Source organism: Lygodium microphyllum, chromosome 27, assembly GCF_053477565.2.
Source record: "Lygodium microphyllum isolate KBCC chromosome 27, Lygodium_microphyllum_v1.1.10, whole genome shotgun sequence".
Taxonomy (NCBI): Eukaryota; Viridiplantae; Streptophyta; class Polypodiopsida; order Schizaeales; family Lygodiaceae; genus Lygodium; species Lygodium microphyllum.
Window position 1 is genome coordinate 14,992,855 of NC_141161.1, and position 27,790 is coordinate 15,020,644.

A 27,790-nucleotide genomic window follows, 5' to 3' on the forward strand; every position below is an offset into this window, starting at 1 on the left:
TGCCTTTAGGGGTTTGGAACCGAAAGTTGCCTTTAGGGCCTTGCAAGTCTCAAACCAGAATCTGTCTCTTTCTTCATCTATACGCTCGACAGGGCAGCTCACTCACCAAGCTTGCTGAAATTGAAGATGTGCAAGTGGGTCAATACCTTTCTTTAAACACAGGAAAATCACTGAAGTTTGCTGGTCGCATCGCCATTGGTGGTTCTTCAGGTATAGGAGTGTCACTGCTTAGAGACTCCATATTGGGTAAGTTCTCTTCTTCATGATCTCCCCTTTGCATGTGCCTTTTAAGATCCTTGGTCTACCATCTTCACTTTGAAGGGTGTTGGACCTATTTGGTATCCCGAGCAATTTTGTTCTTTTTATATGGGTGTTGGACCTATTTGGTATCCCGAGCAATTTTGTTCTTTTTATATAATGTGGACTCTACAGCCTCCATTGATGAAATGCTCCTTCAATGGCTCTGCCTTTCATCTAGACCGGATCTGGGGCTCTTCAAGCATCATTCTTCATCTCCCAGTAAATGGGTTTGATATGGGCAGTTAAGACCTGAACTTTGGTGGTCCTTCCTTTCCTGATCAGCATGTCTTCCACCCATAGCTTATAACAAGTTGTATTGGTTATTTCAGCTTTTTTCGGGTCCCTCAGTTGGCTAGTGTCCATGCTAGGGTTTGCAGAAGGTGCTGCCAAAATTTGGAAGGTGGATGCTTGTTGGATCCACTGACTGAATGACTGAGTGTGATATGTGATTCTTGACCCTATCATTATTTGCACTGATTCGAGGATTCATGACCCTTCTTTTTATTGCCACTACTTTATTGTCTCCACATCCATGTTGGAAGCTGCACCCTGCAGGTGTTGATTCAACACTCTGAAAAACCAAACATTCATTCACTAGAACATCATATGCTTGCTACGTTTCATCCAACCTATTCTACTGTGAATTTGTATGCAGTGAATAAGTTTGAACTACTTTTCTGTATTATCAATGACCATTGTGCATACACAAGAGAAGCACCTCAGAGCTTAAATATGACACAATCACATTCAGAATGCAGTAATGCAATATACTTGCAACCTCTTGGCTGCACGTAATATCTATGTGAGCAACCCTTTCAACATACTCCAGTTTTGAACTCTACTTTGCTGAGTTTTTCGTGTAGTAATCCCCACCAACATCTCCATTGCAAGCTTTCACTCAGATTCTTGGTTGAATTCTTTTATGGCTTCTGTTGGCAGGGCTATCCTTTTCCAATACTTTCCTTACTCTTGTGCCTTCATTTCAGGAACAGGTTCTTAGACATTGCTCACCCCCTGCTGTCTAATCCTTTCACAAACTGAATGTGCACATTTGTTTGCACGAGACTGCTCAGGAATATACATTTTCGCCTTCCTATGGTGTGGATTCTCCAATGTGATCTTGAATCAAATTCTCCCATGCGGAGTGTGATTGTATGTCATATGACTAAGCATAATATTCTGCCTTCTTGAGAGGCAATATGTCCTTATACACATCCTTAATATGATGTCCACTCGTATGACATCTTTAAGCAATGACCAAAGCAGAACATCCACCTGCAGATGACAACATCCTTCTGCCTGCATACTCTCTACATCAAGTTTTGATATGGTCATATGTTACCTTGACTAACGGGGTACCAACTGAAAAACAAGTAGGTAAGAGAGAAATAGCATGTTCTGTTTTATCATCTAGAAAATAGAAACTCCCAGACACAGTCCAGGATAGGGGAGAATCAATTTAGCAGAAGCACAATTTGAGCACCAGAAACATATCCATGCAAAAGAGGGGTGAAAAAAATACAAGTTGGCAGTCACAGGGCAGAGTAATGGGCCAAGACATCCTCAACTGTTGCAAAAGATGCTTCAAACACATCTTTGTTTAGTCCGTGTTCATAATATTGGAATAAATATGCATTGGCTGAATACATTGCATAAGCTCTTGATAAAGCATGTGATGCTGGAGCTATGGCAGAGTAACAGTTGCTCAACAGTCCTGCAGACATGTCATACTTTCCTAGACTGCACGGATTTGTGGCCACAGTCAAGGGATCTACAGCCCATTTAGGGTACATTGCTTTGTCATTGAACAATGAGACATCAGCTGCTTCACTATCCCTACCCCTCAAGACAAGGAAATTGGCAAGACATCTATCAATTGACCTATGGCTAATGTCTGACCTTTTTGTACTGGAGGCAGGATTGAGTTCACGTGCTGCAAGGCCAACTTGCTGTGCTTCCAGGTGCTTTGGTGCTTCCATGTAGAACAACCTTTTTAGCTGCTTCAGATGGAATTTCCATGATAAAGCAGTGAAATCCATCAGACTCGTGGGTACCTGCAAAGAGAACACCACTCCTCAAATATCAACCTTGAGATGAATATTTGCTTCAAAGCAGCAACTATTACCTGTGGTGTGGAACGTAATGCTAGCATTCGATACTTAGGATGGGCACAAAGAATGGAAACAAGATCAGAAAGAACCCTGACACAGGAACCTGTTCCAGATCTTGTGCTTTTCGTCACATTCTGGTCAGCAGACTCTGGTTTCCTCATGTATGAGGGTAGCAGAGTACATGCAAGTGCACGTGCACCTACTTCATTCATGTCTTCAAAAGATGGCCTCTGAAGGCTCAATGATTTCCTGCATGTTGCCATCAACACCTCATTCCTCACGAGAAGAAGGCCATCTGCCAAGTCTTGTAAATGTGCAAGAGATAGAAGTGTGTTATAGCACTGCACAGTCACCTCTCCATCCAAGGGCCAGATACAGTGACTTAAAATGCAAGATGATGGATATTCATCTCTCAGAACCTCCAAGATATAAACACCTGCTCAAGTTTGACAAATCAGTCTATACCAACACAACCACACTAAAGGAATAGAGAAATATTAGAGCCTGTGCATTTCCTCAACAATGACACTTTTTCATTATTCAGACTGACCAAGGCCAGCACCAGTGCCTCCTGCAATGCTTTGCATGGTTATAAAGCCACCAAATACATCACATGCCTCAACCTGAAGAAAACGACAGTGAGTGTAAGTGTTCAACCAATATCACATGCAACTCATACATCTAACACCAAAGGCAACATGACAAGTGTGTCGGTGACCAAATTCACAGCTCAATTAATATCACTCTTAACATGGTATAGGCACCACCAAAATTATAATGGCAGTCAGCACAGATAGTTTCTAGGTCAAAAGGTTTGCAACTTATAAGCACCCACACATTCACCTGAAAATGAAGGACTGCACCAATTTCATTGAAGCGTAAACAAGCCACCTCATAGCACATAGCAGTAAGCCATGCGGCAGAAAATACTATCCAATAATGTGGCCTGCTAAACCCAAGGTCATAGCAGACAGGGTGTAGTCACACCCAGCTGTGAATTACCTAAGAATCTTGAACAACCTGGATACTGCTCATCAGTAATTTTGCCACTGTCCAAATGTGAAGATGAGATCTGAAAGTGGTCTAAGGTTCAGCATAGAAAGCAAGAGGGCATATTTACATGTTCACCATGTTCAAAGTCTAAGTTCTACAACAGAAACAAATTCAGAATGTTACCTAGAGGATGATTTAAAAACAAAACAAAGTAAAAACACCCCCACGTCCAGGCAATACACCAGATCACAGAGCCTCCTCATCATGTTTGAATGGGTCAAGACAATACACTAGAAAAATGGAATGATGCTAGCGACAAGCCCAAAAGTAATTTGGCCTTTACTATATGTTAGTTTCAGATCAGAGGGCGATACCATTGCCTTTTTTGAGAGGGCTTTGGACCAGTATGTTGGGTTGTGGAGTATGAGGACCAGAGGTGTCTAGGGTTGTTCTTGCTTGAGCTCAGATGGCATAAAGAGACCCTCCTGAGAGAGCGGAGAGTAATAGCTCCAAATCCATGGAGACAAAGGGTGCTCATAGACTTCTTCACCATAGTCAACACCAAAGCTCCATCCCCTTCCTCAATAGCGGACTCTCCACATCAGGTCACCTTCCCTTGGAGTGAGCTACAGCCCTATGCTAGGCAAGGTGTGAACCCTCAAGATGACAACATCACTGCCCCCATTACTGGCAGAGTTGAGCTATTATCACCCGCCAACAAGAGACAGCCACTGAGGCACTTCACCCTCCCTATGTTGAAGCAGATGTTGCAACACCCTATGAGGGAGATTCTAAAATGAAGCAAGGACTCACAATATAGAGAGCATCATATATCAGTGCAGCCAGGAGACCCAGACTACCTAGACATAGACCAATTCAACCCCATCAGGTTGAATTTATCACATCTTGGCACGACATTGTAGAAGCGTGGAGAGATTGTAGAGTCTGTTAGTAGATATGTTATTCAGTGTCTTGTTCCATGTGCATCTCCTACTTGTGAGCCTCAATCCAAGTTAGATGAGGACATTGGGAGCTTTGTCACTATCATAGTGTGTCATCCTATCTTGTGTATTAGATGCCTTCATTATAGACGCATAAGGTGGAGATCAGGGTTTCTAGGCCTTGATCATCTCATCCATTGCTTCTCTTAGTTTCTTCATGCTACACATAGTTCACTTTACGGAGTGGATTGTTGATTTTGGCCATGTGGCAGCCTTGATGGTATCTCTCTTCAGCGGGCGGCTAGTTTTGTGTAGGCACCATCTTTGGCAGCATCAGGTCAGCATGTTTCATGCCCTAGTCTATTTATAGGCAGCCACTCACATGCCTTCGCATATCATTTTTCAGCCAGCCGTCATTCTTCCTCACCTCCCTAAGTCAAATTCTCATCTGTCTCCATCAGTTTCGGGCCCCCACTGATGTGCCCTTGCACATGCATGGGTTGATTGTGTGCAGCCTTATTTCAGTGTTCAGATCAGTGTATTCCTTTTGCCATCAATCAAATTCTCCTCTTTTGCCATCAGTCCAGGACCCCCACTGATACAACTTTGCATGTGCATGGGCTGATTGTGTGGGACCTTATATCAGTGTTCAGATCAATGTCTTCTTTTTGTTTTTTTAAGAGAGACTATTGCTGTTTCATGGATTTCGGCAAAGCCTTTGATACAATTTCATAAGATGTCTAGACTACTACAGAAGCTACAAACACCCGGAATCCCATCTGAGATAATTTGGGGCATCTATGCATTGTATGAGAGGGTGCTAGGCTGAGTGAGATGCCTAGGAGGACTTTCAAACATGATCTCTAGCATCATCGGCGTGAAGCAAGGATGTCCCCTCTCCCCTACACTTTTTGGACTCTACATCAACGAGATAGAAGATCACATCACATGAGGAGGAGGTGATGGGGTGGAGATAGCAAGTATATTGGTCTCTATTATGCTTTATGCTGATGTTATTGTTCTGGTCACTAAGTCACAGGAGGGTCCACAGCAACATCTTCATGCACTAAGTCATGCACACAATGTGGTTTGGCAACTAATCTTGGGAAAACCAAGATCCTGATCTTCCACTCATCAGCCCCACTAAGGAGGAGATTAGTCTTCACCCTGGGAGGAGCACAAGTGGAGGTTGTGGATTCATAAGTCTACTTAAGAGTTACATTCATTGCATCCGTTGGGAGATTCACCATGGTACAAGCAGCGAAAGATCGACTTACACGAGGATATGCAACAGTCGCCATAATGCAGAGACAGTGCCACGAGGCACACTTCCAAGAGCCTTGCACACAAAGGTGGCTATTTGACACATTGGTCACACCAACCATGATGTATACTACACTTGTTTGGACCCCTAGCTTGGCTACATACCTATGGACATAGATTGAGAGACCATAGATCATCATGCTCTCATGGATGATCCATAGCATACCATTGGTACCACATGAGATCATGAGAGCCGAGTTTGCTGCACCCCCCATGATGACGAAGGCCCTTTTTCAAACCATCAACTTCATACACAAAGTACATGGCATGTATCCAAATAGACTACCTAGGAGAGCCTTCAAGGCCTCTAGGCACGTAGCTCAAGTAAGACATGAGACTTCATGGTATGCACTAGCCAAGTAGTGGCTCACAAGATATGAGATTGACATGGACCACCTCACCCCCTTTCAGTATGACCCTAACTCCCCCCTTTATACATCTCTCCCACACTAGGAGGAACTTGGTCATGTGGCAAGACCTTTACTAGTTGTATATACAGCATACATTGATTTCATCGCAGCAGCCCCTTCCCCCCAAAGATGTCGTATTACAAAGATGATCACTTCATGAAGACTATAGTCGATGCCTTCATTATAAGAGACCTGGATACCTAGAAATATACATGCCACATGAGATGCGGGTAGCCATTGTCCAACTCAAGGTATCCTCTCATCAACTTGAGATCAAGAACGAGAAGGTAGCCCATATTCCCAAAGCTGAGCAAATTTGCAGATTATGCTAGGAGGTGGAGAGCGAGGATCACTATATCTACATATGCAAAGCCTATAGTACAATCCAAGCTAGATATCCCACGCTATTTGGAGGAGACACCTCCCTCAGACTAATCATGGAGTCCCCACAACGCCGCCGCTTAGAACAATTCCTAGTCGAGATTCAGAGAGTCCACACATCATTACTACATGCTAGCACTATACAAAGAGAAGGGTATCAATCACAACTCATTGATTTCTTCTAGATAATGACCACACACACCGCACCTACACAGAGAGGAGTGACAGCCCAGAAAGCTGAGGAGATCAGAGTAGCGCGCCAACCGTGGATATCAAGATACTACACAAAGATACTACATCAAAGGGAAATAAGGAAGATCCGCAAGCAACATGAGTAGCACATGACAAAGCTAAGGGCCCAGTCCAAATACCACCCTTGTACTATTTCATCTTTACATATGACGTACTTTACCCACCAATCTTGACTGGGTTGAACTAGATATATGAATATTACTTAGCCACACAAGTAGACATGTACTACTTTATCCTCTTGTTGTATCCCCACATGGGCACTATTTTGACTTATACATCACTTTAGTTTCTTTTCACAGTATATCACTAATCATCTTTCAGTGCATCACACGTTGATATCTAGTGATAATCAGCATCGTACATGGTTTTGTCTCATAGGCCGATTTTGGTCTCAGAGGCATATCGTAATGAGTAGTTATATTATACCAAATCACTAAAGGAATACAAAAGTCATGGCAAAGAAACAGAAGAGATTCTTGTATGCCGAGGATCCAAGTCCTCCCTACGGAGAAGATCAGCAAGCTGAATAAGATCTAATTGCCAATGCAGAAGAACCTTGAGCCTAGCAATATGTCCCTAGACACCAGCGGTAGACTCAAAGACAAATGCATTCCGAGTAACCAAGTTATGAACAGCCCCAACTTAGCCTAGTTCCCAAGTAGCAAATGCACACACAATCTAAGTACTTTTTGTGATCAAGCATTCAAAAGTGGATGCAACAATGGAAGCACGAAAGAATGTTGAAATAAACGGTTGAACACAAGATAGTAGAGAAAGGAAAAAGAAAACACAAGGACAGTGCAAAGGAGAACTTAGAGATGTGCTTGAGAAATGGAATCTATATACCAAACACGAGATAGTCATGTACAACAATGAATCACTAGCTGCATGGGCACTAGCACCAGCTTCCTCTCTCCAATACGACATGCACTAAATCTACAAGTGATGAATGCCTAAATGTGAAGGAAGAACCTGAATAAATAAGACAAAATAATATCAAAAAAGTGATCAAGTTGGCTAGCATTTAACACTTGTCAATTAGCATAAAATGCTAAATTAATTGCTATAATGAACACTAAAAAATGCCTAAAATATTCTAAAATGTCCAATCCACTAGAATATATGTCAAACTCACTCATGAGTTGACTATATTGCTAACAAACTCTCTCAGATCATGGGTGATCTGATATAAGAAAATGATACAATGATAATAACTCATCATAGTCCATACAACAAAGACCATCAAAATAGAACCATGGATATCCAAGTAATGGGTAAGACCATGGATACACAAGTAGTGGGTGATCAAGCCACCACCAAGGTGCCTCGGAGAGAACTTGATCGTTGATGTCGATCGTACTAGAACCTGAAAATAGAGAAGAATCATGGCACTTCTCTATGTCTATCAACAATGCCTCGCAGGAGCATACATGACCATCCTATGAAAAATGTCTCTAAGCATACTTGAACAAGGTTATCCTGCCTTTGGCCAAGACCCCCAAAGTGTCCCCTCATGTGAGCTTGAACTAGAATCCAATGTTGCTCTCTATCAAGTAACATCCCATCATGAACCTAGAGTCAATCCTAGCTCCAAATTTCAAAATCTGCCCAACTTTTTGCATCAGGAAAGTCCCTCTTTGGAACTTATACACCTGTATACCTATATAGATAAGACCCACCCGTCCCACCTCACCACCCTCTCACACTCCGTCTCTAGCATTGGAGAGACGTGAGGGATGACAACATCACTTGCACTAGAAAGCAGGAGGGGCTGCCAAGCCCTCCCCACAATCTAAAGAAAATTACCCTTCCGCGCCTTCGCCTTCGCCTTGACTAAAGGATCCAAGTCGGAGTCGGAGTCAGAGTCGAAGTTGAAGGAGGCAAATGACTCGATGGAGAAGTCTGTATCTTGCTACTTCTTCTCCTTCTTCTTCCTCGAAGCCGCTAACTTTTTGCAATCCTTGCACAAATGGCCCTTCTTACCAAAATGATATCACTCGCCTTCAACTTCTTCCTATTACTCCTCTCTAAAGCTATAAATTCCTCAATGGAACCACCATACTTAGAGGGAAGCCTCCACTATAACCGAAAAGACGTCTCATGCTCAAGCAGCATGGAGGATATATGGGTAAAGCTCGCTAGCCTTGATGACGTCTAGCCCGCAAAGCATTGGCCTCTCCATCAAACTTCAGAGGGAGCTTGTAGAGCACAATCCCCACAAAATGAGCCTTTGAAAGGGTAGACCGCATATATCAAAGTTGATCCTATACCTATGTAACATGAAGCAAGAAACTCTCTTGTATTCTCTTCTCTCTCAACCCTCTTGCTCTCTATAGCTTTTACCTCACATATCACCATTGCAATAGTATCCTTCGGCTCTAACTTCATCTGCTAGAGTTGTCCATGAAGGGTGTTGCATGCATGGTCAAGGGAGCCTTGTACAATATCTAAAGCTTCGCCCATATCGCTAAAGTAGTCCTACAAGAGGTGACTGCCAAAAAAACAACTTTAGAGATTTAATGAAAAAGATCAGAATATGCACACGCATTATTACAATCCCATGTAAGCACAATTTCTTCATAGTTGTCTTCATCAAAATCAGTTGGAAGAGAAGTAGGCTGCTCAGGATACTCAAGATCTCCAGAAACAACATACCATAACTGCATCTACACAAACCATGCTTTCATAATAGCACTCCATGTTAAGTAATCAAGGCTGTGTAGTTTGTCATTAGTAGAACAGCAAGGGGGGAGCCATTTGGAGACACGGAAAAGAAAATAAAGGAAAGAAGAGGAGGAGAGGGAGGGTACAGCCAAAGCACGACACAGAGTGCACTAAACAAAGTTCACACGAAGTGTTAGATCACAAAATCTGCAAAAAACAGAAAGAAGCAGCCAAGATAAGATAGACAAAGGCTGAAAACCCTGTTGCCCAGCCTTTCAAGAGCCCAAGAGGCTGAAAAGGCAAATGCTGCAAATAAAAAACACAGTCAAGAAAGCATTAAATGCTGTCACGCGCAGTAAATGAAGGCAGAAAATCAGTAAACATATGCAGCAATAGCATTAAATGCAGTCAACGATGCCTGCAGCAACAAAATGCAGAGATCTAACAGCTGAAAAGTCCCAAAAACTGGGCACCCAACTGCAGCAAACAAAGAGGATCAGTAATAGCAGAAAGACAGCAACAAGAGCATAGATCCTAAAATTTGATACCATGTCAAAATTGGATGCAGCAATGGAAGCATGAAAGAATGCTGAAATAAACTATTGAACATAAGACAAAAGAGAAATGAAAGAGAAAATACAAGAACATTGCAAAGGAGAACTCAGAGATGTGCTCAAGAAACGGAACCCATATACCAAACATAAGATAGTCGCACACAACAGTGAGTCACTGGCTGCCTGGGCACTGGCACCAGCTCCCTCTCTCCAATAGGGCATGCACTGGATCTACAAGTGATGAACGACTGAATGTGGAGGAGGAGCCCAAATAAATAGGACAACATAATGCCAAGAAAGTGATCAGGTCGGCCAGCATAAAATGCTAAAATAATCACCATAATGATCACTGAAAAATACCTAAAATACTCTAGAATGTCTAGCCCACTGGAACACATGCCAGACTCACTCATGAGCTGACTATATTGTTACTGACACAAGCATATGTTTGTTTATAACTTGGCATCCAGAGCAAAAAGTATGAGACCACATGCTTCCAAAAATACCAATTTCAGTCCACCAAAACCAAGGCTGAGCAAGATGATACAATACCTCACGTCTTATCAAATCCATAACAGTGTCCTGACATTTGGGACCATGTTTGCAATATCCCCGAGCCCAATTGTTTCCTGACCCGCTGTCTTGTGTGAATGAATTTTGTGGCCGATATTTCCACAAAGCTTTTGTGTTTGCCCGCCTCCTCAAAGCTGCAACAACCTGATTATTTCATTGATATTAATTGATGAGTTTCAGCTGTATCTGGTTAGGGAGATGCCTCATCTGAGGTTTCTAATTTACACACTCAAAGCCAATAACTGAAATGACCCAACTTTTCAATCATGCATCATGAGAGAACTTGAACATGCATGCATTTGTACAATATGTGTGTCATGGAAAACACAGAAATTATGCATGCAATGAAAACATATGCACATAAGCACACATGTAATTACATACATATGTACATGTGAGGACAACTGAACTCAAATAGGTAATCATGTTCTATGTGAAAAATGTATGTATATATGAATATAAGCATGTACTTACATATGTACAAAATATGTGTGTGTGTGTGTGTGTGTGTGTGTGTGTGTGTGTGCTTCTTTGCTTGTATGTGTGTTTGTGGGGGCTGTCATGGCTGATTGCAGTGCTAGTCATCACCTCCAGATCAGTAACAAGGTCACCGCTGGCTGAATTGGACTTCCTCTCCTTCTCTGGCTGTCATGGCCTGCTTCTTCAGTAGCAACCAGAATGCAGTGCTGGTTGTCACCTGCAGATCAGTAAAGAAGGTCATGGCTGGCTGAATTGGGCAACTTCTACTTCTGTGAGTTCACTTCAGATCTGCTCCTCGACTGCTGGACCTGTTGTGCATGCAGAGAGGCCCTATTCACTACATGTGAAGACTGTATTGTTGCTGCTATGACTGATTTTCAGTCAGTTATGGCCTCTTAGAATACTACTACAGTGTATGCACAACCAGATTGTTGAGACAACTGGATGATCTGAATCATGCAGAAATGGAAAATCCTGATGGTAAATATGTTTTTGAGACTCTCAATGAAGCAGCAAACATGTTCCCTCTGTCAAGTACAAAATAAAGTTGCCCACTATTGTTCTCAGACTTCAGCAAATGATGTTGCTCAATGCATAAAATCATTATTGGTAGGTTGTTTTGTGGAAGGTTCTATTTTGCTTCTCATGGCTTCTATAAGGTGCACTTGTGACCCAACAGAAGCTGTCTATAAACAGAGACAGTTAGAGCATCCACCACTCCCTTTTTGGGAAAAAGCTGGTACATGTGTTGCCTTGGTCCCTAAACACACACAACAGGGAACTAGGAACGGGAATGGGGAACATGACTGGAACAGGAAAGGCCCATTTTTGGAACAGGGAGGAAATGGGAAACTAAGTAATGGATAAATTTAAACTTTTTTCATAATTCTGCAATAAAAAACTTCACAAATATTCAAAGACACTCTAAACATCATACTGCACTACTAAAAACAAAATGAATGGTGCATTGATATATTGAGACCATTGATGCTGCAAAATAAGTGCACACAACTTTTAAAAAGGTCTCAAGAGCCACAATGTATAAATTTCTGAAGGCTGAAGTACATATCATGTTATAAATTTGCAGAGAGAGAGAGAGAGAGAGAGAGAGAGAGAGAGAGAGAGAAATGGAAATGCAAAGAGAAAGACAGACAGACAGACTGGAATGTGCTCTGGGATGACATGCACAAATCAAGAAATGGTCCTTTTGTTTTTTTAAGAGAAAGACTGGAATGGAGTGCAGAGTTATATAGTTCATTTGAGAGGGCCTTCTTCATTGACAGCCTGACAAGATTGAGCTGGCAGATATTCTCCCTCGAGAGGGTTTGCTTTCTTGGCACACTGCAGTTTCTTCGGCTCCTCTATCAATCATATATACACTTTGTGCTTTTGGTCATACTGCATCTTTGTACTCTTGGTCATGCCATCCTTTTGAGATTATGTTTTGGTAATTAATACAATTACCCTTTTACGAAAAAAAAAGACTGGAACAGAGAGTTCAACACAGAACATGGGCAAGAGAGCCAGGACAAAGCAGAAAAATGCAATAAGTGGACTCAGGAGGAACTCCTGTGAAACAACAAAATTGCCTCACCAGAGTGGAACGCCACATTCCCAACAAGGTTCTTTGGCTCAGGAATATTCCAAGCTTGGAATGTGGCAGGGAACAAGGACAGGAACAATCCATGGTCTAGGAACGTGCACCCTATCTTGTTCCATTGGTGAATGGTACTCCCACGTTCCAAGGGGGGTTTCGCTTGTTCCATGTTGTTATGCCTTGGTCACCAAGGATTATCAGAGTCATTGGATCAAACATCAATGTCTCGTGCAGGTTGAAATTGTTAATTGCCCTCATTATATAAGCTTGGAACTTCTACGTTTGCCCGCTTCTTTAGAACAAGTAATTTGTCCTCCTAGACCCACTGGCAACTGAAATGGACTTTGAATATGTGGAATACAGATAAACCAACTCCACCATCAACAGCAGTGGAAGTGGAAGGCATACATTTAGGAGAGATATACTTTTAGTTGAAATGCAGGAGCTTGCTCTACTTGTCATAAATTTGGACTCAGTTACAACATGTCCAAATGTATTGTGTCACCCATTTGTTAATGATATTCCCCAAAATAATGTTCAACAAACTATCTGACTAGTTGAGCAAAACAAGGAAACTATTGATAAACATAATGAAAAGGTTGCTAAACCTGTCAATCGACCTACTATGCAATCAAATGGCTCTTTCAAAAAACAAGAGAAAGTGGAAGAAAAACCAAAGGATCAAGAAGGAGGTGTTCAACATGGATGGCAACAGCCTAAAGAATTCACACTTAAAACAGAGCCCTATACAACCAACGAATTGATTTGGATGCAGGATTGCAAATTAATTTTGCCAAATCTAAATCTTTACCTCTAAAAGCATGTGATTGGCATTCATTGATTTGGCCCAGTCAGATTTCGCAACCTATTGAAATTGTCAAGCACTAGGGTTATTCCAGTATTGGAATGTTCTCTCAAACAGCAACCCAATGGGTTTCACACAGGTTGCAATTCAAATTGGATTACTGGAAGTTATCCACTTGGCCTTTTCGTGTCAGAGGAGGAATGCTAAATTGTGATGGTTTTCTTTGAGCAAAAACAACCATTGGCCATTATGTTGGCTGCTTTGATAGCCTGTATCACTCAACTAGATTGATTCAGGATTGGAAGGAAGTGTCGTCTCACGTGGAATGGTATGGTAGACCTTCCCTTCAAGGCAATTCTATGCCTAAAGAGAATATTCCTTGGACTGCTATTTTTTCTGAGCCGTTGGCTGTTAAAGAACCTGTTAAAACCTGCAATTTGCACAAATTGGGTATCAGATATATTGAAGATGTGGTTGCTACACAAGGGCAGGTAGTTTCTTTTTGTGCTTATGGTCCTTACATGCATCAGCCATTGATTTGGAGAAAAATCAAGAAATGTTACGACACTTAATAACATGTCCATGCTATTGAAACCTCTTAGAGACTGCAAGATTGGAAACTTAAAAGTAACACCTTGGGTTGCCATGCCCTGTCTTCAACAAATGACCTTCAGTAAAGTTTACTGGCATTTGTTAGCTTTGTATATATAAGGGGTTTGGACACTCTTTAGTGGGCACTTATTGTAATTTGTGCATTTCATGGGCTTTAGTGGGCACATTTCACTGGCAGCTGGATGGCACATTTATGCCACTGGGCAGTTGCATTCATAGAGCCTGACCTATTTGATGGTTGGCTGATCTGCTGCCAATGAGGCTCCTCTATTGCCTATACAGAGCTTCCACTCCTCCTCACACATCTTGTGCATTACCTTGCATCCTTGGAGAGAGGGACTGGAGGCTCTATGGCTGGTCATTGAGTGTTCATTACCTTGGTGGTATTGTACCTCATTCTTGTGCTTTCTATTATGGATTCCATTGCCCATTCCTAATTTTATTTGAGTTCTTTGTTCTCTGTGTCCCGTAGTGATTGTGTTTTGCATTTTGGCCTTGTAGTTCTTGCTTCTGCTTCCATTATGCACTCACACAGTATTAGACGTCTAGCTTGATAGATCTGGGTGCTCTCTTTGCTGTGTTTTGGGCACCTGCAACTGTGTTTTGCTTAATTGGAGTTGCTGTCCTTGCATCTTTACCTTTCTGCTCCTCATCTACATCATGGTGGCCTCTTTACAACTTGGGCGGCCTGTTTTGGTGGCTGACGACAACCTTGTGCATGTGTACCTACCTAAAATGCTGCAACCTTGCAGTACGACTGACTATGCTTACGTTTTGGCTTCCTATGCCAACATTTGACTGTTTTGACTGCTGGTTTGGGCTGTAGAGCTGATGACTACTGCGCCTACATGCTTGACAACTTGCATTTTACACATGACCACAATCTGACATTACACATATTCACACTCCGACATCCGCATTTTGTGAGTAAGAGAGGGTCTTCCATGTTTGATTCAGTGCTAGCACTCAACTCTGCTCAATTTCGATCCTATTCACCATGGTATATTTGTGTTTTGGTTTGTGTAAGTGATGCATATACAGGATCAACTTGGTCCATGCGAGCTACTCTTTCAAAAATACACACGGTGGGAACTGTCTTCTAGAAGCTCCCTCCCAAGTTTGATGGTGTTGCCAATGCCTTGAGGGCTCAAACCTCATCGGCTCCAATCAATTTTCAGCATATGGTCTGCATGTTGCTAGAACATGAATCTGCTTTCAAGTGACAAGGGAGATCATCATCGCATACTAGAAGTGGCCATGTGATAGAACTTGCAACTAAGAGAGAGGTGACAATAAGAAGAAAGAGAAGTGCTACTTCTAAAACAAGAAGGGGCATCTTCCAAAGGATTGCAAGAACCTAGCACCTTTGCAAAAGGAGGTAACAAGAAAGGGTGGCTTGAATTCTTCAGCCTTGTCTGATTCCAACTCCGTATCAGGCAGCAAGGCTATTCTGACCATGGAATCCATTTTCTAGCCCTAATGATGTTGTCAATCCTCACAATTCCCAAGCCAAAGAGGGACTATGCGACACCTAGAGATTCTGACACAAGTGGAGATACCACTAATTACTCTAGACAAAAACGTCCATACAAGACCTCATGGGCCAAATACAATTTGATCCTCATGCATCAAGCCCAACAACTTTGAGGTAACAATGATCAATTCCCTTAGATGATGTGCACCAGTTTGAAGATATTGCATGTTGAAGCCTCAATCTAGGATGGGTCCCCCTACTGAAGAAAGAAATACCAAGTATGTACCCTTGTTCCAATCTAATCCATGTACTCTAGTGAAAGGTAGACAAGTTTCTACTTCTATCCCTTCATCTTTGACCAAGAGGAACAACTAAAGGGACAGAATGCTTCCAAGTCGGAGGCACTGATAGGTCAAGCCTCTCAGAAGAAGAGGAAGGACCAAAAGAAGAAGAAGGGGGATAACAAGTCAAAGAAGGACAAGGACAAGGACAAAGAATCCACATGCCATATTTGTGGAAAGACTGGCCATTGGAAGAAGGATTGCCCTGACAAAGACAAGAAGGACACCAACAAGAAGGACACGAAGGATTCTGAAGCGGTGGATGATGCACCCTCATCAGCTGCATTTCTTCATCTAGCTGTCATTGAGGACACTACACCGAATGCTTCTGATGCTACGATGATAGCTCCCCAGGCTCGAGAGTGGATCGTTGACAGTGGTGCCTCCCGGCACACGACTCCTTCATCAGAAGGTGTTGCCCAGTTGCGACCTTCGCATGGGCAGATTCTCATTGGAGATAGCTCTTCGGTGTCGATTGCAGGACTGGGTGAGATGCAGCTTATTCCAGATGGACACGGCGGTACCCATACCTCAGAGGTCTTGCATGTGCCAGGCTTAGGGTATCATCTACTTTCGGTTCATAAGCTTTGTTCCCTTGGACTTCTGGTGGAGTTTGACAGTGATTCGGTGCAAGTCCTTGATCGTGGGTCAAGGAAGGTTCTCTCATCAGGATATGAGAAGAATGGCATCTACAAACTGAAGTCTTCTACCGCTCTCTCTACTCTTCTTCTTACCTCTGGTATTCACCAAGAGTTTGCTAATACCAACACTCCTCAAGAAAATGGCATTCTTGAACGGAAGAACCGAAGTGTGATCGAGATGGCGCGCACCATGATGGAGCACCGACAGACACCTCGGTTTCTGTGGGCCGAAGCTGTGGCTACCGCAGTCCACATTCTTAACCGATCCCCCACTTCAGCCGTTGATGGGATGACACCTTTTGAGGCTTACTTTGGGACTAAGCCCGATGTTTTTTATTTTAGGGTCTTTGGATGTGATGCCTATGTTCACATTCCCAAGGCTCATTGTGATAAATTTGAAGCAACTTCCCGAAGTCAAGTATTTGTTGGCTACAGCTCCCAGTCCCAAGGCTATCGTTTGTATGATCCCATCAAGCAGGATGTGTACACCAGTCGAGATGTGCGGTTCGTGGAGGTTCCGGCCATAGCAACGGGTGAGAAACATCCCGTTCTTGGAGATCCAGGGGAGAGTTGGGCTCCCGCGACAGTTCCTTTGGAGCCCGTGCCTTTTGATTCTGATTCTGTTTCTAACACAGAGTCTACTGTTCCACCGGTCACCCTCGAGGAGTTACCACCAGTAGATATCCCAGAGTCTTCAGCTGATGGAGAGAGACAAGGAGAGGTCCGGCCTCCTCCTCGTTGGGCCCGTGACACACTCCGTGATTCAGGGATCGACAGTCACCATACGAGCAGTGGGGGCAAAAGTATCATGACAATCAATCCTTGGGCGCTGTGCAAAACCTTTAGCAACAAGGCGAGCCTTGTACTTGTCCAAAGAACCATCGCTAAGGTACTTGGTCTTGAAGACCCATTTGACGCCAATCACCTTCTTATTCGGGGGGCGAGGCACGAGTGACCAATTGCCATTCCTCTCAATAGCCTCCAACTCGGCTTCCATAGCTTTCTTCCATGGTGCGGACTGTAAAGCCTCCTTCACAGAGGTGGGCTCTCGATCTTGCATAACACGGGTCATCAAACAATAGTTAGAGCAAACAAGCTCCGTAGAATGTGCCTGGTGTCTCCGTGACCGCCGCGGACCATCCTGCAGTCCCCACTCCTCAGGGAGAAGGCCTGTCTACCAGTTGGATGTGAAGTCGGCCTTCCTCAATGGTGATCTGAAGGAGGAGATCTATGTAGAGCAGCCTCCTGGCTTTGGATCTTCAGATGGGAAAGTCTACAGGTTAAAGAAGGCCTTGTATGGCCTCAAGCAGGCTCCGCGTGCATGGAACGAGAAGATTGATTCGTTCCTTCAGTCACGATTGGGATATCGGTATTCTAAGGCCGATCCGCAGCTTTATGTACACACTTCCGAGGATGGTTGTGTGCTTTTTGTGTTGTATGTTGATGATTTGATTGTCACAGGTGATCATATACAGAAGGTCAAAGAGACGAAGGCAGCTTTACATCGGACGTTCGAGATGACGGACTTGGGTCTACTCCATTTCTTTTTGGGCCATGAGATTTATCAGTCTCAGAGGGGGATTTTCATCTCTCAGCAGAGATATGTACAGGAGCTCTTGGTTTCTTTTGCGATGGAGGATTGTCGGACCATTTCTACTCCTATGGATCCGAACTGGAAGGCCACTTTCCATTCAGCTTCTCCCATGGCGGATGCTTCCCGCTATCGTCAGTTGATTGGATCATTGATTTGGCTCCTCAACACTCGTGTTGATCTTTGTTTTGCTGTTGGGCTCTTGGCAGGGTTCATGAGTGAACCTCACACGGTGCATTGGCAGGCTGCCCAGAGGATACTTCAGTATTTGAGGGGGACGTTTGATTTAGGGATTCATTATCCAGCAGGCACAGGTGGTTCAAATCTTGTTCTTGCAGGTTGGAGCGACTCCGATTGGGCCAGTGATATGGACCATAGGCGGTCTACTACAGGTTACTGTTTTACCTTGAGTGCAGGTGTTATCTCATGGAGTAGCAAGAAGCAGCCCACGGTAGCCCTTTCGTCTACTAAGGCGGAGTATCAGGCCGCGTCTTCCACCACATGTGAGGCTGTGTGGCTTCGGAGATTGTTGGAGGAGCTTGGCTGCCCCCAGACTCGTCCTACCTTGCTACAATGCGACAATGAGAGTTGCATTGCCATGGCACGGAATCCTGTTTTTCATGCCCAGACGAAGCACATAGAGATGCAGTACCATTTTATCAGAGAGAAGCTTCTGGATGAGACCATCACTGTGGAGTACTGCAAGACGGAGGATAATCTTGCAGATTTGTTTACGAAGGCACTTCCCCAGGCTCTACTTCGGAGACATGCCAGATCCCTCAGGCTTCTACCCCGCCCAGGCTCTGAGAGGGGGTGTTAGCGATTCAGATCCTGGTCAGTCGGACTGCCACGTGGCAATCCGACCTGGTACTGCACCAGTTGGCTGCATTTAATGCAGCCGACTTGCTTGTTTTTTGCGCCCAGTTTTTGGCTATTTATAGCCGATTTTTTCTAGCAGTCTCCCACATTATTCTGCTCGCAGATTACAGGCTGGAGGCTCGCGCAGATTCCGTCTCTGTTTGCAGATTTCAGACAGGAGATCGTGCAGACTGCAAAGCTGACTTCAAGGTGAACAGCAGGTTGCATCGTCGAGGTGGAGACACGCAGTCCAGTGCACTGCGCCCATGTATATATCTGCATATCTTTGTATACAGCACACTTTATACAGCAAATCTTCATCTTCCATTGTCTCTTCTCTCTCTCTGCGTTCTCTCTCTCTTAGTCCTACGCTTCCACACCACTGCACTCTGACAGTTGGGTGCTAGGAGAGCTAATGGAGCTCTCCTCCAAAAGTTCGGCCGCCTATTCCCTAGGTAGTACAGCTGATTGTATGGGTGTGGGTATGGAAATCATCTTAACAATTTGCAATGCATCGTGTCGTGTCCAAACCTATAGCAATTAGAACATGGTCTTAATCTAGGATCCAAGCACTCGGCTGGGAGGTGATTTCCTCCGCAATGCACGCATTGCACGTTAGGGCCTTCTCATTATCTCTTGAAGCTTAGCCAACTCTAACTTCATATCAGCCAACTCTTGGCTCTGGTCAACGCCCTTTTCCTTGTCTTGTGTGTTCTAGTTGGATCTCTCGCTAATGGTCATAGCTCTCTCTGACAATCAAGTGGCAGTGTCATCTCGAGTCCTGGTTCTGGAGCTTCTCCCCTTGAGTATGTCATCCACGCATATTGCTTCTTCAAAGACCCTAGCTAGCAGGTCCCTTTGCAGGTTCGAGTTGCCCACTTGTAGAGCTCTTCACTTTGGATTCCATTTATAAATACCGTGCAAACGGCTCATTCGTTGGGTCGTTTGGTCGCTGGGGTTCTCTTAAAGAGACTCCGCACATGGGTGACATAGTCTCGAATATCCTCCTTATTCTTTTGGCTGACATTTATTAACCTAACAATGAGGTTGTCGAAGTATCTCACTTCGATGAACCTCTTGATGAAGAGACTCTTGAGGTTATTAAAATTATTTCATTCGGCATTGTCTAGGGTTAGTAAACCGCGTCTGTTCTTTCTCTCCTACTCAAAGTCCAAAAGCTTGTGCTCGTTGAGCAAAGTCCATGAGGCCATTCGCCTTGCATACTTGTTCAAACTGCTCCACGAAGCTGTATGGGTCATTGTCGAGCTGATACTTATCAAGTTGCTTAGCAACCGCATGTATTTTAGTTTAGCTCTTAGAGTTTGGTGTGATTCCTAGTCTTGCTAACAACGTAGTCGCTACAGCTGCTCCGTAGCTTTATTATCTAAGAGTCACTTTGTGAGAAGCTCACTCAACATAAGATCAGCCTCTAACGCTCTCTCCCTCTCAGTATTTGGTTTTGCCCTAGTTCTATTGGCGAGAGCTAAGACACATTGGACCTCGCACATTTCTATATCTTGTCTTAGCTTCTGAGCTCGCTACTCTTGGTTGTAGGCGGCCATGCTTTGCAATGTTTTCCTTGCCAACCTTCTCTCTTTCTCAATATCAGCTATGATGTCCTCAGTTGGTCTACTATGATGCACCATTTTGGTTTGCAAGTCGTATTGGTTTACCATTTGCTGAATGTCGACTAGAAATTCTCCCAAGTCGAGCTCGTCGTCTATAGGGGTGATGTTGGCTCTTAACATGTCGATGATTTCTTGAGCAACTAGAATGTCGATCAAATTGATCAGATCGGATAAAGCTGCGTCTTGAATCGTGTCGATTTGCAGTTGTACGCTTCAAGTTTTGGAGTGTATCCAACTTCTCGAGGTTTGCTTCTATTAGTGGGTTCATTCCTTACTTAGGCCCTGTTAGTGTGTTCCTTGTTATACAAATCAGCTTGCAATGTTACATAAACTAGATACACAAGTGGTAAAGTGGACTTGTGCAAAATCAAGCTTTCTATCTTTCCTTGTGCACTTCCAATGGTTATGTAACGAAGTGTGTGAGTTTAATCATAATCAACACAGATCACACTCCCTTCGATTAATTTTAGCTAATGCTAGCTCTCCCATACAAGTGGCGGCCAATCGTAGCAATCCACCCTAGGTCCCTGTGGGAGCTTTCGCTCAACCGCCAAGACCCACGAACCGCTTATTGTTTCAAGCGTTCCAAGCCGAGCACTAATGGCTACCTCTCACATAACCGACGCACCATCCATATCTACGAGTGTAGTGAGCTTACCTCCGTGCCGTTCGAGTTACCTCCTCTCCCGCGCACTCCGGTAGCTCCACGATCCAAGTGCAAGCTTCAAGCAAGCTCCATCCTCAAGCTCCACGCTCCAAGCTCCATTGCCACGAGCAAGACAAGAGAAGAGAAGAGAAGAGAAGAAGAGAGGAGAAGATGGAGAGCTTCTCCTCCTCGGTCCCTCACCCTCACACACTCACTCCCTCACACTCTCACACTCCCTCTCTCAAGCACAAGCTCAAGCAAGCAAGAACAAGAAGAAGAAGAAGAAGAGGAGAGCTACTTTTGGCCACACACAAGAATGAGCTTCTCATTCACTTTTCAACTTTATATACAAAACCCTAAATCCCTTTTGGGCGGTCATCCCCTTTTCCCCTTCTTACATGGCCGGCCCTAGCCTAGGCCCTTTTCCCCATTGTCATTCTATCTTCCTAGCTTCCTTTCCACCGCCCGTCTACATTTACAAATTGCACGGGTGAGAGCCTGGCACTCTTTTACAAGATTTCAGGGTGGGCCTTTTTATTTTAAAATGCGCCTTTCCTCTTTTGCCTTTGCCTTGGACTTTTAAGGTTGCGCTTGCGCTTTTGGCCTTTTCTCCTTTTCTTTCTTCAGTCGGGCTACCTTTTTTCCGCCTTTGCCCTGCGTTTTTTCCACTTCCTTTTGCTTTCTTCGTGCTGGGGTTAACATTACCCCCCTCCTAGACGAGTGCCAGTCCCATGGCACTCACCGTCGTATGTAGCAGGCTGTAGCATGCACCGAAGACGTGGGTGACAAAGCCGCTTGTGGTTTCCGTGGAGGAGTGTTGGTGGTGGTGTGGCAGAAGGTCCTGGGGGCCTGTTGGTGGCCAAGGTGGCTGGTGGAAGGTTGTTGGAGCTAGTGGTAGGGCTATGCTGTGTTGGGGATGGCGTTGATGGCCAGCACAAGTGTTGGTTTGTTGGGGAGTCTGCACATGATGATTCTTTGCGGGCTTATTGGATGGTAAGGGATAAGTATCAAAGTTGAGTATTGATGAAGAGCGAACGACACCTTTACCTGCAATTGGAAAACCTCACATGTGGTCTCTTCTTAAGGGGTAGTGCTAGGCTTCTCATCGTGCACAAGACGTATTTTGATTAGCTTCGGAGACAAGTCGAACTCTAAGCAAGCCTAGAGTATTGTCCTGCACTTGAGGACCCAAACTGTGGACATACTTCGGTGCAAATATTATGTGGTGCTCGTGCATACTTAGATATTACATAGTTAGAAGACCGTGGGCGAGTTTCTCATAACAATTCGAGGATGAAGCAAAGTTGTCCATGTGGAGAAGGAGTACGCATGAAGGCATATGAGACATCCTTTGCATTGTGACTGCACGATGTAGCATAATGGAATACAAGGACAACGCGCTTTCAGTAGCTGGAAACTATTGGACTTGCTTGATGAGTACGGTGTACTTTTCATGGCCAATCGTGCGGTGCTTATTACCACTGATTGCAATGGTACTAAGGCAGAGTGCAAAAGAAAATTGTGCAAGTGGGTCAGGGTGACAGGTCTAACCCTAGGCGAGACAAGCTCCCCAGGTATGTCCTGCCCTTGATGTGCCCTGAACAATTGTGGTTGATTGTAAGGGGCTAGGGGACTAGGGACGAAGCCGGTCGACGAAGGTCACCAGACGTACCTAATTTGAGGACCCCTAGGTGTTGTGCCGTGATCGTGAGTGCTTCTTATCTTTCCATTCATTTCCTCTTCTTTTTTCTTTTTTTCTTCCTTTCTTTTCTTTTCTTTTCTTTTTTTCCTTTTTTTTTTTTTGCCTGAGTATAACCATTACAATATGTTGAGGCTATCATCCTTTCAATGGGTTGGAAAATGTCAAGCTTCGAAGGCTCAGAAAATGACTAGTACAATGATGATGGTGCCCTAGCCTCGTTGTTAGAGAAGCAGTTGGCGAAAGGGGGAGATACACTTGAGATATTGCAACCCTCCTTGCGGCACATGCAATGTGGGTACAATTGAGGTAACGACTGCCGTGAGCCAACTATAGAGCTTGACCCAGAAAGGGGGCGTGGCCCAGGAATGTTTTTTGGGCCATGCAATGTGGGTGGTTGGCAAGGATAATTCGTGATTTCGGCAGGGTGGCTTTGCCGCGGCTCCTTGGGGGGTCGATGGTTTTGCGGTGATCGAGCATTGAACACTTTAGCCCAAAGATCTGTCCCATCCTGTATCCACTTGTCGCTTCATGAGAGTACAAGTATGGCATATGCCGCAACTATAATAAGCCAGTGCAATGCAAGAAGACATCACTGATTTGAATTCTATGGTGTTGACTTAGACATTTATCACCTGCGCTTGATTAGCTTTTTCTTTTGCTAAAGGCGTAGCATATATTAAACGCAGATATGATAAGTTCATACAAGTCAGGAACATGTCAACACTTAACAAGTCGGGAACACTTAACCATTTAAAAACAAAAAGTCCTGGCCAGTTATCATTTGATAAGCCCTTTATGCATTATGGGCTACTCGATTTGTACTAGGCGGGGCAAGTCTGGATGGCCGGGTGATTGGGGCTCTGCTGGTGTGGGGCTCCCGTGGGGGTGAGCAGGGAACATGTCGGCCGGGACATGAATGGTGTAATCCCGGCCCACTACCGTCTCCAGAATATCTTTAAATAATTCATTAAATTCTTCTCTTTCCCGAGCTGCCCTTTCTGCCTTTGAGCATCTGGGACCCGAGCGGGAGCTGGGAGTGCGTACCACTAGTGCTGCCACCTGTTGCGCGTTTCGAGTCTCAACTTTCTTGACTCGAGGATTCTTCGGCCTTCGCCCTGGGCAATGTCGCTTAGGGCCTTGCTTCTTGGCATACCTCTTGATGGTGGGCACATAGCGCTCCGGTGGGGGGGACGTGCCACATGCTCCCGCCTTCTGCGAAGAGCGTCTTTGCATGCTAGATCTCCATGATTCTCCATGCGTTCCGCCGCAAAAGGAAACCTACAAGACGCAATCCAAGGGTTAGACCTTGATATAGGATACAACTGTTTGCATGGAAGGGATTTTAGTGTGGTTTATGAAGCGCATATGACAAGAAGGGGAGGGGTGAGGCATGCGGTGTTTGTTGTAGAGGAATGGCCCCCATGCTGATGTTCGCGTAGCCTCCAGTCATTAGCAGATATTAGTTTATGCTAAGTCGCGTGGACTGGTTGTCGTGGAGTGGGACAGGGCACATCCTTGAGAAAATAGACCAAAAAGGGAAGCAGGTGTATTGGAAAGGACTACACCCTGCCTACACCATCAGAGTTGTTGGTCAAGGCTTCCTATGGCGGTAATGTGGGCTGCATGCTCTCACCTGGAGGTGGGGCTGGTCACACACTTTTAAATGCGTGATGAGAGGAGGACTTGAGGAGCTTAGTTTATCTGACCCCACTCTTCTCCCTGCGCCTGACTATCATTGCTTGTGTGTGTTGACGTCGTTTATACATGGTGACACAAAAAGCAGTGTTTATTTATATACACATTTATGAATCCATGTCACTTCACGAGGATAAGAACCAAGTGTAGAACTCGGGGTTGTACCGGAGCGTGGCACACGCATCTAGTATTCGTGGCAGCTGACTTAATACTGATAGATATTTTGCCACGTCGAGTAGCATGGAACCTTGACCGAGTCTACTGGCAATATGTAACTCCTCCTCAGTGAGAACCTTATCAATCAAAGGGCCCTGTAGCCTAGTCCCAGCTAAGTCCGTACCCCGAATGTCAGTGAGCACTCGAAGGGAAGTTGGTGCCACGTAGGTTAGGTCTCTTTGAGACCGCCATTTGGCCAATCGCTCTTCTGAGACCATCATGATCTGAGCCCCTAGTTCGGCCATTACAACGTGGCTTTCGCACCAACGCTGCTCAAATTGACTCTGGCCTGCTGACAGTCGCTTTAGTAGCTCTATGTCTACGAGATTCAGTCGACAGAGCACTTCATTGAACGTGACGGTTAAGCGTAGTTCGTCAGCCTCCTCGTCAGGGATGAATCGCATCTGTTCATCCAGGAGCCTGTCGTAGTGCCCGTTAAGATGTTCTTGTTCTTCCCATGATAGAGGAAAGGTCAAGTAATCTCCAAGCTGCTCCTTGGGGATCGTGCCCATGTCCGCAAGGATGTAGACACGCGCGACCACTTTGAGCTTAGCCTCCAACTCAGTTAAGCATTCTGCGACACTTCTATGTTCAACGAGGGCTTGCTCGGTTGCTATCTCATGAAAGTTCTAAGAGTTTCCTTAGGCTTTAGCATGGCTGGGGGCTCAGGCCTAGATGAGCAAGATTAGTCAACACTAGGATTTCTTATGCTCTTGGGGTTCTCACGTTTCTCCTGAGGCTTTGCTGCTATTTCGTCATGGTTCTTCTCGGATGTGACTGGTATAGATTTGTCACCCTGTTGTGATAGCGTTATATCCACTCTTGATTTATCAATGTGAGTTCTATTGTCAGTGGATAGAGTGTTGCAAGCAACTGTTGATGGCAACTGTTGCTTTGGTTTGTCAGAGCACACAGATGTGTCTGAGGTTTCACCGCTGTTAGGAGAGGCATCAGTGTGTTCATTGGTGGATGGACTCGATGCTTTATTCATCAGGTCTCCAGTGCCCTTCGTCTCAATGTTCTTGGGGTTCACAACCGCCTGCAACTGATGCTGTTTTTTCTGCTTTCTCCTCTTTTTCTTAGTCAACGAAGGTGCCTCTCTCAACGACTCAGGACCCTGGGCTATATCGACCGTTGATGTGCTTGGTCGGGCCTCAGCATTTCCCTTCTCTAGTGTGTCCTTATGGGACATAGCCGTGGTTTGCTGAATAGCCTTGCCCGGTTGTGAGGGCACAACTGCCGCTCTTTTCGGAGAGTCTAGCTTTTCAACCAACTCCCTTGCGTTTAACTCCTCCGTCCTAGGCTTTAAGCACTTTGAAAGTGCTGGAAGTGTCGAGGGATTTGGTTGCGACACCTCCTCCACAGGTAAACTACTAAGGACATGTTCCACAAGGGGCATCGTTACAGCCAAGGGCTGTGACTGCTGTGGTCCCTGATTGGAAGTAGTAGCAGCTAGGTTAGTGGGCTGGCTACCCTTGGTGGATTGCGGTGTCAAGTCCCTAGGGCGATCAGAAGTGGTTGTGTCTTTTGTTGGCCTTTGAGCACTCATCTGTGTAGATCGAACATGAGCTGATCTAGTCGCATTAGGTGGCTCAGGCATATCCTTGGGTCGAGAGCTACAGATGGCATCATGTTCCACTTCTTTGACGGTTGGAAGCTTAGATGGGGATAGAGATTGAAATTGAGCAGTCGCCCTTGACGACTGCTGTAGCACTTCCTGTGTCTGTTTGGGAGAAGAGGGCGTAGGAGATCTAGGACTCCTAGGTGGATGTGGCACTAGCTGAATGATTTTCTCAAGGCTATTAGATGATTGTGCCATTTGCTTTGTTGAGCAATCAGCCTTGCCTTGAGCAATGTTGTGCCTATGATGCTTGTTCTTCCCTTGGGAAATCAAAGGCTCCTTGGGCACTAACGATTTTTGTGCATGCTCAATGGCTACGTATGGCATCTGTCTATTTAGCCTGCTAGGCTAGGGCTCTTTCCTTCGAACAATCATGTCTAGTTCCTTGCCTTGAGACCTAGAGTTTCTCTTAGATTTCCTCCTGTGCCATGCTTCTGATGCACTCTGGCCTTCAGCTGACAGAGGCGGTTTAGCAGGGGGTTTTGGTACCTAAATCCATTGGTTGTCTACATAATACCCTTAAGCACGAAGCAACGCTTTGGATATCCATCGCGGCGTTGTGCTAGCTCTCCATCGATGCCTTCATCTATAAGGCTTGGGCTTCTTTCGTGGTCTTCTACGATTTTTGTGAGTCCAAACCCTGTCCTTGGCCTTGTCTCTTGACTTCTTGTTTCCAGCATGGCCTCACTCATCACTGGTTCTCATTGTTCGACCTGTGCTTGTGTCAACTCTTCCAACAAGCCCTTGCTCTCGTTTGTAGGCTTGACTGTTGTGTCATCACCTTCCTTGCCTTTCCCTTGAGGTTTGATGAGGTCACCCTTGCTAAAGGTGGTGACTATCCTCACACCCGATAGTGTCAGGTGTATCCTCTGTGCTACATAGTCAGCCTCACATTTGGTCGCCCTTTTAAAGGGTCTTCCTAGGAGGGTTTCTTCCCTGCAGCTAGCACTTTTTGGAGGAACATGAAATAGGATAGGCAAGCTTTCCGTTTCAATTGTCGCAAGGATTTTGCACTTCCCTATGAGTGCTTGTGGGTGTCCCCCATAAGGGCTAAGAGTTGCACTAGTCGGTGTGAGCTCTGGTTGGCCTAGTAAGGTCCATGATTCATAGGTCAAGATGTTAAAATCTGCTCCTTCATCAATCAGAGCATCGATAGTATGCTCTCTTTTCGCGGTGAGTTTGACCCTAAGATAAGCAGGTGGTACTACGTCTTCATCTTCCGGGTCCTGGCTTGTAAATTTGAGCCTTCTGACAGATGCCCTTGAGTTCTCGACTGCACGACCAGATGTGGATTCTCCACTGCTGTCTTGGATCGTCAGTGCAGTGCTATTCAAGGTACATCTCTCGTCAAGAGTGTCATGTCTAGTCATATTCGCATTTG

At 44.8% G+C, this 27,790-nt stretch overlaps 1 protein-coding gene and 1 pseudogene across 3 annotated transcripts in view; one reads left to right on the forward strand and one right to left on the reverse strand.

Moving 5' to 3' along the window:
* Positions 1–225: 225 nt before the first annotated feature.
* Positions 226–27,790, reverse strand: part of LOC148012083 (uncharacterized) — a 45,547-nt gene continuing 17,982 nt past the window's right edge. The window contains exons 2-6 of one of the 3 annotated variants that reach the window (XM_087669057.1): positions 10,482–10,646; positions 2,962–3,034; positions 2,426–2,847; positions 2,200–2,354; positions 226–871 (exon numbers count right to left, since the gene is read on the reverse strand). In XM_087669057.1, the coding sequence (XP_087525183.1) occupies positions 811–871; positions 2,200–2,354; positions 2,426–2,847; positions 2,962–3,034; positions 10,482–10,646 (876 nt within the window). In that variant the 3' untranslated portion in view covers positions 226–810. Of the gene's footprint in view, positions 872–1,727; positions 2,355–2,425; positions 2,848–2,961; positions 3,035–10,481; positions 10,647–13,390; positions 13,815–27,790 lie in introns of those variants that run through there. The other 2 variants (XM_087669056.1, XM_087669055.1) reach the window with 2 other exon arrangements.
* Positions 4,241–6,549, forward strand: LOC148012084 (uncharacterized; annotated as a pseudogene).